This window comes from Canis lupus, chromosome 30, assembly GCF_003254725.2.
Source record: "Canis lupus dingo isolate Sandy chromosome 30, ASM325472v2, whole genome shotgun sequence".
NCBI classification, from domain to species: domain Eukaryota; kingdom Metazoa; phylum Chordata; class Mammalia; order Carnivora; family Canidae; genus Canis; species Canis lupus.
In genome coordinates, this window is record NC_064272.1 from 26,833,321 (window position 1) to 26,849,937 (window position 16,617).

Here is a 16,617-nt window from a genome sequence, read left to right on the forward strand (position 1 = left end):
CCTCTGAATTCCTTGAAAGGTGCTGCTAGCCATATCTATGATTCCACCAGTTGGACGAGCCACAGCACCCACAAGCCCCTTTCCAATTCCTTTAAAGAATCCAGCAGCTCCTTCCTTTTTGGCACCTTTATAGAACCAGGATAATGAGTGTATAAAGATATTTTATAATAAGCAAGTTTGAACTCAACAAAAGCCTGAGTCAAATACTGAACTGTTTTACTCAGGACGCTTCTAAATTTTGGCTTTCTAAAGAAGTTAAATCTAATCCTAACCCATAAAAACCAGTGGTCTTCAAAATGTGTTAAAAACATAAATTATTAGGCCACACCCTAGACCTACTGAATCAGAAACCCCAGGAAATAGGTCCTAGCAATCAATGTTTTAACATGTCCTCCAGGTCATCCTGAGTTATGCTCATGTTTTACAACCTTCGATTCTTAAAAAAATGACCAGAAATTTTTCTCTTTATGTCTACCATCAGGAGATTTTCCAAGCAGTGTACTTTTTTAAAAATATAAGAACTTTATTGAATCTTATAGTTCACATATCATATAATTCACCCACTGAAGTATACAAATTAAATGTTTTCGGTACATTATTAGCATTGTGCAACCATCACCACAATCATTTTTAGAAAATGTGTATCATCTCAAAAAGAAACCCCATAACCATTGGGATCATTCTCTACTTCCTTCAACCCATCTTCACCTGATCCTGTGCAATTTAACTCCTTCCTCCCTGCCCTCCAGACCAAGGCAACCACTAGTCTACTTTCTATCTCTATGGATTAGCCTATTCTGAACATTTCCTACAACTGGAATCAAACAATATGTGGTCTCTGTGACCAGCTTTTTTCACCTAGCAATATGTTTTCAAGGTGCATCCATCCTGTACTTGTATCAGTACTTGATTTCTTTTTACAGCTGGATACTATCCCATTGTAAAGGTATACCACATTTTGCTTAATTGTGCATTAACTGGAAGTCATTTAGGCTGCTAACACATTCTGGCTATTACGTTCTGTGAACATTTATATATAAGTTTTTGAGTGAACATATGGTTTTGATTCCCTTGGGTATATACCTAGAAGTGGAGTTGTTGTCAGACACATAAAGTGTATGTTTATATCCAAGTATACCAGCACCATTTGTTGAAAAGGTTATTTTTCATGGAATTATCTTGGCACCCTTGTTGACAACAACTGACCACAATTGTAAGGGTTTATTTCTGGAATCTCAAGTCTATTCCACTGATTTATATGTCCATACATATGCCAGTAACACATTATCTTAGGTACTATAGCTTTATGATAAGTTTTTATTTTTTTTTTATTTATTTATGATAGTCACAGAGAGAGAGAGAGAGAGAGAGGCAGAGACACAGGCAGAGGGAGAAGCAGGCTCCATGCACCGGGAGCCCGATGTGGGATTTGATCCCGGGTCTCCAGAATCGCGCCCTGGGCCAAAGGCAGGTGCCAAACCGCTGCGCCACCCAGGGATCCCTATGATAAGTTTTTAAATTGGATACTGTAAATTCTCCAACTTTGTTCTTTTTCAAGATTGTTGTAGTCTATTTGGAGTCATTTGATTTCCCATATACACTTTGGAATCAGCTTATCAATTTCTGTAAAAAAGCCAACTGGGGTTTTGATTAAAGCACTTTTTAAAGAGGGTTAAAAAAACGAATCAGTTGCTATTCAGGACCTAAAGGAACCTAGTTTAACTATCGTCCTGCTGAAAATTACATTCAAAATCTGAATCAGAGTCTATTACTTCATAGACTCTACTTTCTGAGGAAAGTACATTCATTAAAAAACAATTTAAGACTATGAACATAAAATTAGAAATTCTCTCAAATAACTAGTAGCAATAACATTATGTTTATTACATATCAACTTTTTAGACTTTGTACACAAATGAAACATTCTCAACCTACCTTCCACAGGTTTTGTTATTATCCCAGTTACTCCACCAACAACTCCCTGAAAAATATCAATCATAAACCTGAATGGAAGGTGCTTAATCTTATGCCAACCACTAGAGGTCTCTACATACATACTAGAAATAATTTTTTTAAAGAATGAGGACTTACTTGATAATGTGAACAACATATACTTAAGTGAGCACTATGATTTTTTAAATATTATACAATAGAAAATTTTAAATAAAAGAATCTTATAGAAGTAAAATTTTATGATAGAAAGAATAGGAAAGCAAGTGAAAATATTCTACATCTGGATCTGGCACCAATTAGCTATGTAACCACTGATTCAACCTCTTTAAGTCTCAGTTTCCATACCAGTAAAATGAATGAGTTGAGCCAAATAATCCCTAAGATCCAATGATAAATTTTAGTGAAATAAATTTGTAATTTAGTGTAAGTGTGGAAAACTGAAAATAAAGGGTCCCGTGAAGAATCCCAAATAGCCTGATAAGTAAAGCACTTTTATACAACATTATACGTCACTGGTACAAACACAGAAATTATAGTTCCTGAAATTGTTTCCAAAATTAAAATAGTAATACATTTATACATTCTTAATACTTGTCAAATAATGGTAGTAAATAAGACCACCTATATATTATACAAATGCACAGAAAGAGAACTGAAGTATATATACTGTTGAGAAGATGAGAAATTTCTGGGAAGAGGTGAGGGTGATCAAATAGTACTTTATAGCTTTATCTAAAATATTTCCATTATTTATTAAAAGCAGAACTTACAAATTCTTATAATTACTTGTAAGAGAATATTCATATATTACTTGTGTAATTTTTAAAGTGCTGAAAAACAATGGAAGGCAGTTCCTGGTTCATGAATGCTTAGTTAGTATACCTTCCCCTCTACAGAAATGGTCAACTGATAATGATCTGAACAACTCCTCCTCCCTCTAGTTACCATGATTTACCGTATTTCTCTCTGCTTTGCCTCTCTGCCTTCCAGAAGAATGCTAACCAGCCATCATTACAGAGTTCTCACTCCAGCCCAAGTGCCAAACTAAGTCTGGGATTGGGGGATAGATGTGACAGTGATATCGGGGAAGGAGAGCATACAAGGGAACAGAAAAGCCCACAACTTATCACTCCTGCTCCTGACAGACCTTTACTCATAAGTAATATTCCAAGTTTCAAAGAAACCAGCTAAAGTACATATTCTAAAGTGTTCATCAAAGTTCAGGGTTTCTTGAATATCCAGTATAAGAGACTTACACGTAGGAAGCCCTTTCCTCCTCTGGCCAGGCTATCTCCAAAATCTTTAGGTTGTCGACCCATCTCTTCTCTTCTTTTTTGCTGATATTCCTTGTCCATTGTAATTGCTGCCAAACCTTTTCCAACAGAACCGGTGATGCGGGATACAACTCCTGCTGCACCACCTATTAGAAGACCCAGAGAAATAAATCACATTATTTCTTTAAAAAGCCAGTGTGGCTCGGCAGTTAAGCAGCTGCCTTTGGCTCAGGGCGTGATCCTGGGGTCCTGGGATTGAGTTCCCCATTAGGCTACCTGTGTGGAGCCTGCTTCTCCCTCTGCCTATGTCTCTGCCTCTCTCTGTGTCTCTCATGAATAAATAAATAAAATCTTAAAAAATAAATAAAGAGCATTACCACAGTACACAGCACCCCTTGCTTTAAACAGGTGCTTCAGATTCTGTCTCATATACAAACATACAGAAATGTATTTTACATTTTCCATTTACCAAGAAGAGGAATAAAACTAAAGTACATTGATTCTCCAAAATTTTTCTGTAAACCTAAAATTGTTCTAAAAAATATTGTATTTTAAAAAATCACACTGATTCAACACTACAAAGAAATATAAACAAATCTAGGAGTCTATATTATTTTTCATTTAAGAACAAGGGTAGGATTTACATCAACATGGATGGAACCAGAGGGTATTATGCTGAGTGAAATATGTCAACTGGAGAAAGACAACTATCTTACGGCTTCACTCATATGTGGAATATAAGAAATAGTGAAATGGACCATAATGGAAGGGGGAAAACTGAGTGGGGGAAAATCAGAGAGGAAGACAAATCATGAGAGACCTCTAACTCTGGGAAATAAACAAAGGGTTGCAGAAGGAGAGGTGGGTGGAGAGATGGGGTTACTGGGTAAACCCAGTATATGCCCTCCTTGATGGGCATATAATGAGATGAGCACTGGGTGTTATACTATACGATGGCAAATTGAATTTAAATTAAAAGAAAAAGAAAACTAGAATCCACATTATGCTTATAAAAAAAAAAAAGAACAAGGGCAGGTACATATGTTATAAAACGGATTATTAGAAAACTGATCACTATTTATTTAAAGATTTTGTTTGTTTATTTATAAGAGACACAGAGAAAGGACACAGAGACAGATGCAGGTTCTCTGTGAGAAGCCTGATGCAGAACTCGATTCTAGGACTCTGGGATCATGACCCAAGCCAAAGGCAGACGCTCAACCATTGAGCCACCCAGGTGTCCCTATTTTTTTTTTTTTTTTTTTTTTAAATTTTATGGGCAGCCCCCGTGGCTCAGCAGTTTAGCGCCAGGGCGTGATCCTGGGCGTGATCCTGGAGACCCGGGATCGAGTCTCAAGTCAGACTCCCTGCATAGAGCCTGCTTCTCCCTCTGCCTGTGCCTCTCTCTCTCTCTCTCTCCCTCTCTTCTCTCTCTCTCTCTCTCTCTGGGTCTTTCATGATTAAATAAATAAAATCTTAAAAAAAAGAATGAAGTCTTTTTTTAAAATTTTTATTTATTTATGATAGTCACAGAGAGAGAGAGAGAGAGAGAGAGAGAGAGGCAGAGACATAGGCAGAGGGAGAAGCAGGTTCCATGCACCGGGAACCTGATGTGGGATTCGATCCCGGGTCTCCAGGATCGCGCCCTGGGCCAAAGGCAGGCGCTAAACCGCTGTGCCACCCAGGGATCCCCCTTTTTTTTTTTAATTTTTATTTATTTATGATAGTCACAGAGAGAGAGAGAGAGAGAGAGAGAGAGAGGCAGAGACATAGGCAGAGGGAGAGAAGTCTTCTTATAAAAAAAAAAAAAAAGATTTTATTTATTCATTCATGAGAGACCCAGAGAGAGAGGCAGAGATGTAGGCAGAGATGTAAGCAGGCTCCCTGTGGGGAGCTCAATGTAGGACTTGATCCCGGAACTCCAGGATCATGCTCTGAACTAAACGCTCAACTGTTGAGCCACCCAGGCATTCCGGTGCCCCTATTTTTGGTAAACCCTGCATTTTAGATAATTGTAGTAAAAAGTACATATATTTATACACATAAATATGTGATACATACCTACAGTATGTCCAAAGAGACTTCTTACTCCAATCACTAACCCCTCAGCAAATTCTTCAGGGCCTTGAACAGCACCCTGGTCAAAAAAAAAAAAAAAAAAAAAAGGTTACTATTTAAAATAAACTTAAAACTTTTAATCTAGTACTTTAGGGTTTCCAGGAAGATACAGAATCTGTGAAGATCCACAAACACTGTGCTTTAACAGTTTTCACACTGTAACTCAAATACGGACAGCAGATCTATATGCTCTCAGGAAACTCTTGTGAGATGATAAAAACTGGATAGGAATAAATTATGGCTTTAGTCATAATCTGAAGTTGGACTCCCAGTATCAAGTCCCATCAGACTGCTGAAGCCAGCTGCCCTGGTAACAAGCATGAGAGCCCACAGAGTCTTGTTCTCCCAAGTGTTCTGTTTTGTCCTGCTAAAACTCTCCCTACTTTGAGCTCCTGAATCCCTTAAGTGTAAGTGAACAGGTTACAGGAAAGTCTAAATACAAAACATCATCTTTCATATTCCAGGAGTCCTTCCCACAGCAGTGAAATAGCCTTAAAATGGTGTTAATCAACCTATCATTCCTCCTTACAACTACATGAAATCCTGGAAAACTTGGGCATGTTTTATCACTCAGACACTAGACATGCTCGATTACTTCTACAACAATCTTTCAATGTCATCTCAAGCAATTTTAAATAAAATATGATATTAATGTATTTCTGTTATTTGAACATTATTCAATTCTCAGATACAATTAAAATATAAATTATCAGTCATTAAAAAAACAGAATATCATTTTCTGTACCTATACTTAAATAAAAGGTCAATACCTGGAAAGGTTCATAGAATAAAGCTTCAACTCCTTCAGACAGACCTCTAATTAATCCAAATGGGTTTCCAAGCACATCTAAGCCCAATACCAGGACATACATCTGTTTCAAGAACTAAAGAGGAAAAAAAAATATATTAAGTCCTTTACTCCTGCTGTAGCTGTAAGAAATAGTAACATGATGCTTTGGGAAGAAAGGAGAATATTGGCTACATTAGGTTGTTAAAGGAAATCTATACAGAACAACCATGACTACATCCATTAATTGATTTCACTATGTGCCAGTCATTAAACTAGTATAGGTTCAAGGCAGTCTGCCAGTTAGCAGCTATGTAACCTTGGACAGGTCTACAGGCCTTAGTCTCCTCATATAAAAAATGAGAGGTGGATTACATGGACCTTGCATGGCTGAGAACACATATTAAATGAATATCTAACTCAATAATAATTATTTATTTTGGTTATTCTAATAGTTACTATCACTATTACTATGAAACTAGATGGGGAAATAATTAATAACCAAAACAAAACACAAATGAAAACATATCCTTATTTGAACACGTAATAACCATAATGTCTATGTACACTGTAGGAGAAAAGACCTTCCAGCAGAGGAAGGAAAGAAGAATGTCACCCTGGAGTTCCATGGTACAGCAATGGTACCCTAAAACAACTACTATGCCTCTGCATACAATTCAAATCATAGAGTAACTGAGGCATGGCAAAGAGCTTGGCCTAGAATTCTTCTCCTGACTCTACCAGATTATGCTTAGAAACTGTAGACATTAACAAAATAAGTGTGATGCCTCCTACATTAGTATTCTTTTCCAAAGTGGTAAATGTATAATTGCAAAGGGAAAAAGTTAAGAAAACTACAAAGTAATGAGACTGCAAATTGAGGTAAATTAGATAAACAATATTGCACAGTGTGCCGTCACATACAGATGTTTTGTTTGATATTTTATGAAGTATATTCCTTGTGAACTACTATGATAGGCAATTACCTGTTCAGTGTAATGTCTAACAACACTCCACATAAGCTGATCTCTCTTGTAAAACTGATACCGAATTTCGTAATAAGCAAGTCTGGGAGGATAAAGAAAGAGTCAAAGGCATGATGATTACATTCTGAAAGAAAGAGACTTAAAATTTCAATGATAAATTAGTCACTGCTAATTCTTTCACAGTTCGATTTGTACATATGCCAGGTACAATTTATGTTTGAGATCTTAATATTATGGTAACAAAATTACTGTAAAAACAGTGCACTCTCATACAAGTCTCTCATAAATACATAAAGAGTAAAAAGGCTGAAAAACTCAACCATAATCTCTTTATACAGTGGATTTTTTAGGCATTTTTTTCTTGTCATTTCCCACTTTGAATTCTTTCTTTTCTATCCAATTCAAAAATATTTAAGACATTTTGCATGCATTTTTACATTCAATATTGTGAATATGTATTCCTCTAGGTTATTCAAAACTCTATGTAGCCATTTTTAATGGATGCATAGCATTCTGTCATGTGGAAGTGTCATAACAATTCTACTACTGTCAGACATTTCCAAATCTTGACAATAATAATTAACACTGCCATATGTAAATTTTGTATATAACTCTTTGGTTGCATTTCAAGATTTTTTTTTCTTACTGAATTCTCAATAAAAGAATTACTGAGTGAAAACCACAAAAACATATCTCTTTCCATTCATACAAATAGTTTTTTTTTTTTTTTTAAAAAAAAAGCTCTCATTTGTTAGAACCAACTGTCTCTAGTTTTAGGATTATTCATATTTTGAAACCTTTGATAATTTTCTTTAATTTTCATATAATATATGATAAATGCTAAAGCAGAGTATTTCAAATATCTATCAGCCACTGTATCTTCCCTTTTGCAAATTATCTCTTACTGTCTGTTGGCAATTATGGCACTGGAATCTTTAGGTTTGCTTTATCGAAGTTTAATATTAGGACTATTAATCTTCTGTTATACTTGCCATTATATTTTCCCAGTTCATTTTCTAATTGTTTCCACTGATTTTGTTATAAAAGTGTTTAATTTTTATGTAGTCAAATCTACCTTTTATTTTCCACTGCAGATTTTCCCATTGCTCTTAAGCTGAGAATATTTCCTCTACTCAGAGATTTGACAACAATTAACCTGGATAATTTCCTTAGTCTTTTTCATTTGTATTTTATATTTACCCTTGCATTCTGATGAAAGTTGATAGTATATGAGCAGGTAGAAATGATACAAATGGGTTTTTCTTTCTCCAAGGTAAGATATTGTTCCAATATCATTGCTGGATATTCAATTCAATAAACATTCATTGAATTTACATGTGTCTAGCACACATAAAAATGTTGCAAAGAGTTACTTTCTATAGTCTCCCATACTGAAATCTCACCATACGGCTACTTATCTCTAAATATGTGTTTTAAAACACCGTCAATTTATAAGCTACTACTAAAATATTTCCTTTTATTCTACATTCACGTTTTATCAACATATGAAAAATTGAAGAAAAAATAAAACTCTTCATGAGTAAAACAAGCGTATGTAAAAAGCATGATTAAGAAAGAGGCTAAACTTTAAGTACAGTGAGAATGATCATTTCCTAAGCTAACATTCTAGCCCAAATGGGAAGAATTAATATCTAGAAACAAACTTGGTACAAAATCCTCCCCATCTTCTTAAACATAAATCTTACTTGAATATTAGGTCATCCACATCAGTCAGCGTAGCACCTATGCTTTTCAATAGCAGATTGACAGAATGAATTGCAATCATTTCCTGTTTTTCTTTGTCTGACTCTTCACTTCCAGTACCCAACGACAGACTCAAGTGCAACTAAAAGAAAAAGAATGTTCAATAAATAAAAGTTAAAAACAAAAACAAAAATTAATATACATAGGAACAAAATCTTACAGACACAAATAGATGTCATATCTTCCAGAGTCCTAAAGAAAGCTGTTATTGTTATTCTACACACTGCACAGGGTAACTCACTAATATCTGATTCTCATATTTGCTTTTTGATAAAATACAAATTAGTATGTTCCAAAGAGCTAAAATTTTATCTAAAGTGTATAAATACCATTGTGTTTATATGGAATGGCTCAAAACACTTTACAAAAATAGTATAATCATTTGAAAAAGAAAACCACGTCAACTGGCACACAAAACATGTCTACTGGTTAAAATAATAAATAATCATGTATTTTCATCCAATTAAGGTAAATAATTCATGGAAATAATTAACAATAACAATTATATTATAATTATACAATAATAATTGGTAGCAACAACATGACAGTTATGGCAACAATTAGCAAGTTGCTAAATAAATTTTAAAAGAGTAATAAGGTTTTCAGCTTCCACAGACTCCTTCAACTCATACTTAGACGTGAGATTTTCACATTCCCATTTAGTTTCTTCTACCTTGTGCTATATCATCAATAGTGCAATAGTGGCAAAAGACACAGGCAGAAGATAGTTCTATCTGTGCAAATAAAGCAGATGACTCTTCCTTTCTTATTCTGCATTTTACCTAACCAATGTAGAGCTCAACAGAAGAGACTTGGGGTAAAACTAGGAAAGCCTGGTTGTTGGGTTTTATTTTGTTTTTTTTAATGTGGACTTCTGTCCATCTGCAGAATCAGTGTCCAGATCCAGGAAATGTAAGCTTAGGTGGACAGAGGTCCAGCCTTTCCCTAAGGCAAAGTCACCATGGAATAAGGAAACAATAATGGCTCATGATCTTAATGATTCAACTTCATGGCGTAACTTCCAATGAGTGAATCATGAATTATAAATCGATAAATCATGAATTGATAAATTAACCATTTTTAACATTCCCCTCAGATTTTATGTTCCATAAAGTCATTTCATACCTTCTGGAGCAACTTTCATAGTAGGCATTCAGTAAATATTTGTTGAAAATATTGTTCAATCTCATAACTGATTTTCACTTAATAATGAAAAAGAAATTGTGTATAATCTACCACATAAAATGATTACCAATTTTAAACCTAACACAATAAATGTCTAATAGTACCAAACTAGTACATCAATTTAAAATAATAATTCAATTCCATTTTATTAATTAATTTACTTAGCTGAAAGGATTGGTGTATGCAATTGAAAATAATGTGCTGTAAACAGTTTTTGAGAATGTAAAGGATCATCAATATTTTAGAGTTACTTAATTGTAAATCTGGCCCATTACACAAGTTTAGAGCGTTATGGTTGATAGCATTTGTGAATTTACTAAAGCAGTCACCTCTTCCTATAAAACCTAAAAAGAACAACAAAAGGAGAAAAGGAAATGGGTTCATAAAGTACAAAATCAGGCAAGTGAAAGGTATCCAATTTTCCACTCCCTTAGTTACAATCAAATTTTGGAAGGGTGAAAAACATCACATCAACAGTATAACACCTACTTCAGCGTTTTCACATTCTGGTTAGGGCACCCATTATAGCTTTCTGTTTAGACAGTGATAGTAGTTACAAAGTGCAACCAAAACATTAAATGTTGGTGAGCACTTCTTCGCTTAATTAAGAAATGCTTTTGTCAGCTCCTTCCTTGAATAAAGGGGTTATTAATTCAAGACTAGAGAACATGCTCTGATGGTTTCTCTGTGGGAATTATGGTTGTACATATGTTACAGAGAATTGTCTTAATTATTTCAATTAATCAAACAAAATTCCCACTAAATATTTGATACAACAAATTAATAACACACATTTGTACACAAAGCCCTTAAAAATCTTACAGCAATTCTACCCTGTTTTCAAAACAATATTACAACAAACCTTAACAGGAGAAATATGGAAGTGTTCAAAGAAACTAAGAACTGACATATCAGTCATTGAAGTCTCCATTAATTCTGTGTTTAGAGCATCAATATCGTGTTGGATTAACTTTGTCTGAAAAAAATGAAATCAAGAATTTCTATTTTAATTTTTTTCTCTAGTTAAAGAATGGCTCATTTAATTTTTTTTAGTTTATCATTTTCCCAAGAAATAAAAATTGTTACCCGTTTTCTTTCAGCTTCAGGGTCAGTTGCTGGGGTAAACAGTGTGATAATAGCTCCTAGAAACCCCTGATCAACTTTCAAGGCCATTTCCTGAATGAGGACCATAAAGTACCTAAGGAAAAAAAGTTGTTAAAGATGGAAAAGGATTTCTATCAAACTTTGCAATTTTCAATGTTAAAACTTTGATTTTGGCCACAAGTCACAATAAGATCTCACTCTTAAAAAGTATTATGTTAACAAGATCAAGCATCCTTAACTGAGTTGTTTTTTTCCACTAGAGATAAGGTTTCACTAAAGGTAGTACTGTTATCTTGAAACTTAGCATTTAAAGTCTCAAATCCCATATTTGTTATGTTATAGGAGAGACAAATGCAATTAGATGATATAGCATATATTATTCCATTTTTAAGGTACATAGTAATCACTTTCAAGAGCACATTTCACAAATACATCATTTATATTTCACTGGCTATTTTATATTCTAATTGGAATTACAAACAGGAAAAGTGGTTAAGGAATTTTACACTTTAAAATATAGAGGGGCGGGATCCCTGGGTGGCGCAGCGGTTTGGCGCCTGCCTTTGGCCCAGGGCGCGATCCTGGAGACCCGGGATCGAATCCCACGTCGGGCTCCCGGTGCATGGAGCCTGCTTCTCCCTCTGCCTGTTGTGTCTCTGCCTCTCTCTCTCTCTCTGTATGACTATCATAAATAAATAAAAAAAAATGTTTAAAAAAAAAATAAAATAAAATATAGAGGGGCTATTATTAAATTAAGTTTCAACACAGAAAATTACTTGATCAAAAGTGGATTCGTACATTCAGGCAGAATGTAAGTTTTAGATGAAAGTCAGCCTCACAAGAGTGAAATTTATTTTCAAAATAGATTCTCATTTTAAATTCCTTTAGATTAATAGGGGAATTTTTACTTACTTGAACTGTAGTACTTTGCTGTATTCATTAAATCTTGTGATGACACTCACATCAATGAAAGGTTTGGGCTCTAAAAAAGAAAGAAAACAACAAAAACCAAGAGAAAAATATCAAGCTTTATACTAGATTAACATAATGTCTATTTAATTTTTAAATTGGAATATCTCAATCTTTTTTTTTCTTTCTTTTTTTTTTTCTTTTTTTTTTTTTTTACCTGAATCCAAAGCAATAGATTTTGGAGGAGCCACAGGATGAAATACAACAGGAAACATTGTACCTGGTAACTGATTATCAACCTTAAAAAAAGAAAGAATGAAAGAATGAAAGAATGAAAGAAAGAAAGAAAAAAAAGAAAGAAAGAACTTTTATTTATTTATTTATTTATTTTTTTTTTTTTTTTAAGAAAGAACTTTTAGTTTTATAGAGAATATTATAGAAGAGGCTGCTAATTTCATCATAATTAAATATCTGCATTGTATATGTGGTACTATGAGAAGTTTCACGTTAGATAAAAAATTCATACATATCTCAGCAAGGGTAAGCTTTTACATAAAGGAATATTTAATATCCTCATAAATGCATTAATACTGTGCAGCATATATACTATTAATCAAAATATTTGTGCCTATGGATCATGTGAGATTTTTGACAGCTTATAATTTATAAAATGTAAGTGGAGATTGGACATGAAATTAGAAAGAAGAAAAAGGATAAACATGTCCTAAATAATATTTAGTAGTTAAAAAGAAGAGAAGGAAGCAAGAAGGGAGCAATCAAGCAAAGAGACAAAAACATTCTCCAATTTAAGCCCAGCTCATTCATGTATAGAATGATAAGAAAATCTTATTTTGGGGGCACCTTGGTGGTTAGTCAGTTGAGTGTCTGTTTTTGGCTCAGGTTATGATCCTACAGTCCTGGGATGGAGCCCCTGCATTGGGCTCCCTGTTCCACAGGAAGCCTGATCTCCCTCTCCCTCTCCCTCTGCCTGCCACTTCCCCTGCTTGCACTCTCTGTCAAATAAATAAATAAAGATCTTTAAAAAAACAAAAATGAAATAAAATAAAAAAGAAAATCTTATTTTTGGATCCCATGACAAATTCAAAGGAATATTTAGAAATAACAATTTCAGTGCAGGAAAATGTTCTTGAAGGCTAAATGGTCAAATTAAATAGTCTCAACAGTCGCAAAGTCTTTGGACTTGGATGATGCTTAGAGAATCCACAGGATACGTGGGAGAAGGGGAATGAACATACAAACAACAAAAAAATACGATTTATAAGGTATGCTAGAGTTTTGTTTTGTTTTGTTTTGTTTTTTTAGATTTTATTTATTTATTCATGAGAGACAGAGAGAGAGAGAGGCAGAGACACAGGCAGAGGGAAAAGCAGGCTCCATGCAGGGAGCCCGATGTGGGACTCGATCCCGGGTCTCCAGGATCAGGCCCTGGGCTGAAGGCGGTGCTAAACTGCTGAGCCACCTGGGCTGCCCTATGCTAGAGTCTTGTAGAAAAAATTCATCCCCAGGATCCCCAAAGTGATTAGATATACTTATTGAACTGAAAATGACAATGTTACCTGAAGCCAGTACAGTCTGGCTCTTAAACTTCTCTGGTGAGGAGACTGCTTAAATTCAATCTGAATCCCGGATAAAAAATCTCGCTTTATCGGGCAATGAACAGGGAGGCGCATTTCCATGGGAACTTTATCAAAATTGACCTGGGGAAAAAGCACATGTATTTATGATGACTTGATATTATCAGTGTAGCCCATTTAAAATATCCATTTACTCACAAATTGGAAGGGGAAAACATTTTAATCTCTATGTCTCACCAAAAAAGATCTGCCTTAAGGTGATCTACAGTTGAGATCTTTGAAGCAGAAACTTTTCCACCACAGTTATGAGGAAAACAAGAAAACAACTGAGGAACTTTTCAATTATATAAACTTTTCAATTATATAAGTCATGCTTTTTATTTTTTAAAAACCTCAAGAGTAATGAGTAATTCTAGGTAACTCTTAAATTTTGTTTTAACAAAGTTAAACAATGAATAGTTAATAGCTTATTTATGTCTGACAGTTTGTTTTCATTTAAGCATGGCCAACATTTATAGGGATAAGGATGGGGTGGGGGACATATCTGATGATCAATGCAAAACCAACCATTAGATATCAAAGACAAAGAGTAACTAAAACTGTGTGACTGAAGCAGAGCAAATGAGAAACTGCAGTCAAGCTTCTGGGGTCTTCCTAGAGCAAGCAAACCTTCAGCTGTAATACTGTAAGGGCCTGCAGAGAGTACACCTGTATTTGTAACATCTACCCATGTCCAACAATTGTTCACATTTAATGAATTTAATTGAGTGAATTTTTTATAGGGTTTTTACTACTGAAAAACATAAGTTTTCACAGACTTTATTTGCCAATATATTTTGGTATCATTCAAAACAGAAAAAAAGTTTCAATAAGCAATATTAATTTCTGCATAATCCTGCTGAAAACAAGTTCCATGAAACTGTCTCATAAACAGAAGAAATGACAAAAATGCAAAAGAGAAACATACTTAAATCATGTTTCATAGTATATGACTTAATAACATTTTAATTTAAAATGTACTAATGAATATCAGTCATGTCAATACTATTAATAAATAAGAGTTTATTAACTAATAAATAGTTTCTGAATACACCTTTTTTTTAACATGGACAGTAAATTTTCCTTGTTTTCTACCAACAGAATACATATATAAAAACCAAAACAATTTTGGTATACCTCAAAATTATTATCTAGTTTAATCCATCCATGGTCTCTTGATACTTGATATTTTTTATAGGCCTGTTCCAGCAATATTATCTGCTTTTGACTAAAAGGCTTCCATTTCTGTTTTGGTTTCATCTCCCAAACAACACCAGAACTAAAACAATTCAGAGAAAGTTAAATTAGGAATATATATTAGGCTTGCTGGAATTGTCATTCAACTTCAAATTATCTCAACTATAAATCTCCTATGAAAATTATACTTATGCAAGAGATTTTTTTTAAAACAGCAAAATATACTGGTGCTATAAAGTACATAAGAAAAAAGAGCAGGGGAAAATGTTCTTCTATCACACATTGACATCAATCAATCAAGGAACTCACAAACTTTTTTTGTAAGGAGCCATATAGTAAATTTTTTTAAAGATTTTATTTATTCGAGAGAGAGATAGAGTACAAGCAGTGTGAGAAGCAGAGAGAGAGGGAGAGGCAAACTCCCCACTCAGCTAGGAGCCCAACAGGGGCTCCATCCCAGAACCCAGAGATCATGACCTGATCCAAAGGTAGATGTTTAACCATCTGAGCCACCCATGTGCCCCCATATAGTAAATAGTTTAGACTTTGTGGCTGAGACAAAATTAAGATTATAATAAGTGCTTAAATAATAAGAGAGAAAAAAATTGGACAAATTTTTGTAATTGATGAAATTCAAAATATAAAAACAATTCAGCAAAATTTTAAAAATATAAATCTAATGAAAAAATATTTCTACTTTTTATTGAGGTATAATGGACATAGAACATTAATTTTAGGTATATAAAATAGTGATTTAATATTTGTAAATACTGTGAAATGACCACAATAAATCTAGTTAACATCTGTCACTATACATACTACAAAAATTTTGTTTTACTCTTCATTCTCAGGGGTGACAACATTTCACTTAATTAGGGCACAAAGTCAGTATTCATAGAGGTTAATTCTTCAGTCACCTCTAACTCAGCACTCGCTTCTCAAATATACAATAATTGGGTAACACTGGTAACATCTGATGACTCATCAAGAACCAAGGAAAACCATTCAAAATTATTTGCCTTATTTTTAATTGACTATTGATGTTGCTCTGAATGTCCTCAATTCAAGTAACTATTCTCACAAAAAAGGCTAAGGGCCCTAAGTTTATTTACTCTGGACACATTTCTTCAGCTGCTATATTCAGGTGATTTAATTAATTTAGCATTGGTAAAAGTCATTTCTTACCTGGCTAACAAATGAGTTATTCAGAAACTAACTTTGGTTGCAGCCTCATTTTTGGTTATTTTATTTGTGTGAAGAAATTTATTTGTATGAGATATTTTGATTAAATTTTCTGATTTTTCTGGCCACTTTTTTCCTGTTGGGTGGGCATACTGTTATGTGTTCTTAGTTTGGAAATGTCAATATATACTGTATTCTTTTAGCACAGGTATAGGGTCATTATATAATAAAATATGCTTTGCCATATCATTCAATAACAGTGATCTGTAAGAGAGACACTAAAAATCCACTTTTCTCTACTTCTTTTGACATGATGAGAATGCATTAGTAATAAAAAACAAATAAAAGTTGCAGGATAGCTATATGTGTGGCAATAATATACTCTATTTGCCCTTTGTTGTATGCTAAGCAGCAGTGCAAAAGCAGCCATAGACATATAAAAGAATAAGCGAGGCTGTATTCTAGTAAAACCTTACTTATGGGCAACAAACTTAGAATTTCATATAATTTTCATGTGTTATAAA

General features: G+C 34.0%; 1 protein-coding gene across 6 annotated transcripts in view; it reads right to left on the reverse strand.

The window, feature by feature from the left end:
• VPS13C (vacuolar protein sorting 13 homolog C) overlaps positions 1-16,617 on the reverse strand; it is a 176,356-nt gene that overhangs the window by 16,755 nt on the left and 142,984 nt on the right. For all 6 annotated transcript variants that reach the window (XR_003146096.3, XR_007407480.1, XM_025472615.3 and 3 more), the window contains 13 exons: positions 14,852-14,993; positions 13,658-13,798; positions 12,298-12,379; positions 12,084-12,153; positions 11,154-11,265; positions 10,930-11,043; positions 8,825-8,964; positions 7,119-7,200; positions 6,116-6,229; positions 5,289-5,364; positions 3,210-3,373; positions 1,936-1,981; positions 2-125 (listed from right to left, as the gene is read on the reverse strand). Coding sequence is in view for 4 of the 6 variants with exons in the window: in XM_025472615.3 (XP_025328400.1) it covers positions 2-125; positions 1,936-1,981; positions 3,210-3,373; positions 5,289-5,364; positions 6,116-6,229; positions 7,119-7,200; positions 8,825-8,964; positions 10,930-11,043; positions 11,154-11,265; positions 12,084-12,153; positions 12,298-12,379; positions 13,658-13,798; positions 14,852-14,993 (1,407 nt within the window). In the remaining 2 variants the exon portion in view is untranslated. The remainder of the gene's footprint in view (position 1; positions 126-1,935; positions 1,982-3,209; positions 3,374-5,288; positions 5,365-6,115; positions 6,230-7,118; positions 7,201-8,824; positions 8,965-10,929; positions 11,044-11,153; positions 11,266-12,083; positions 12,154-12,297; positions 12,380-13,657; positions 13,799-14,851; positions 14,994-16,617) is intronic.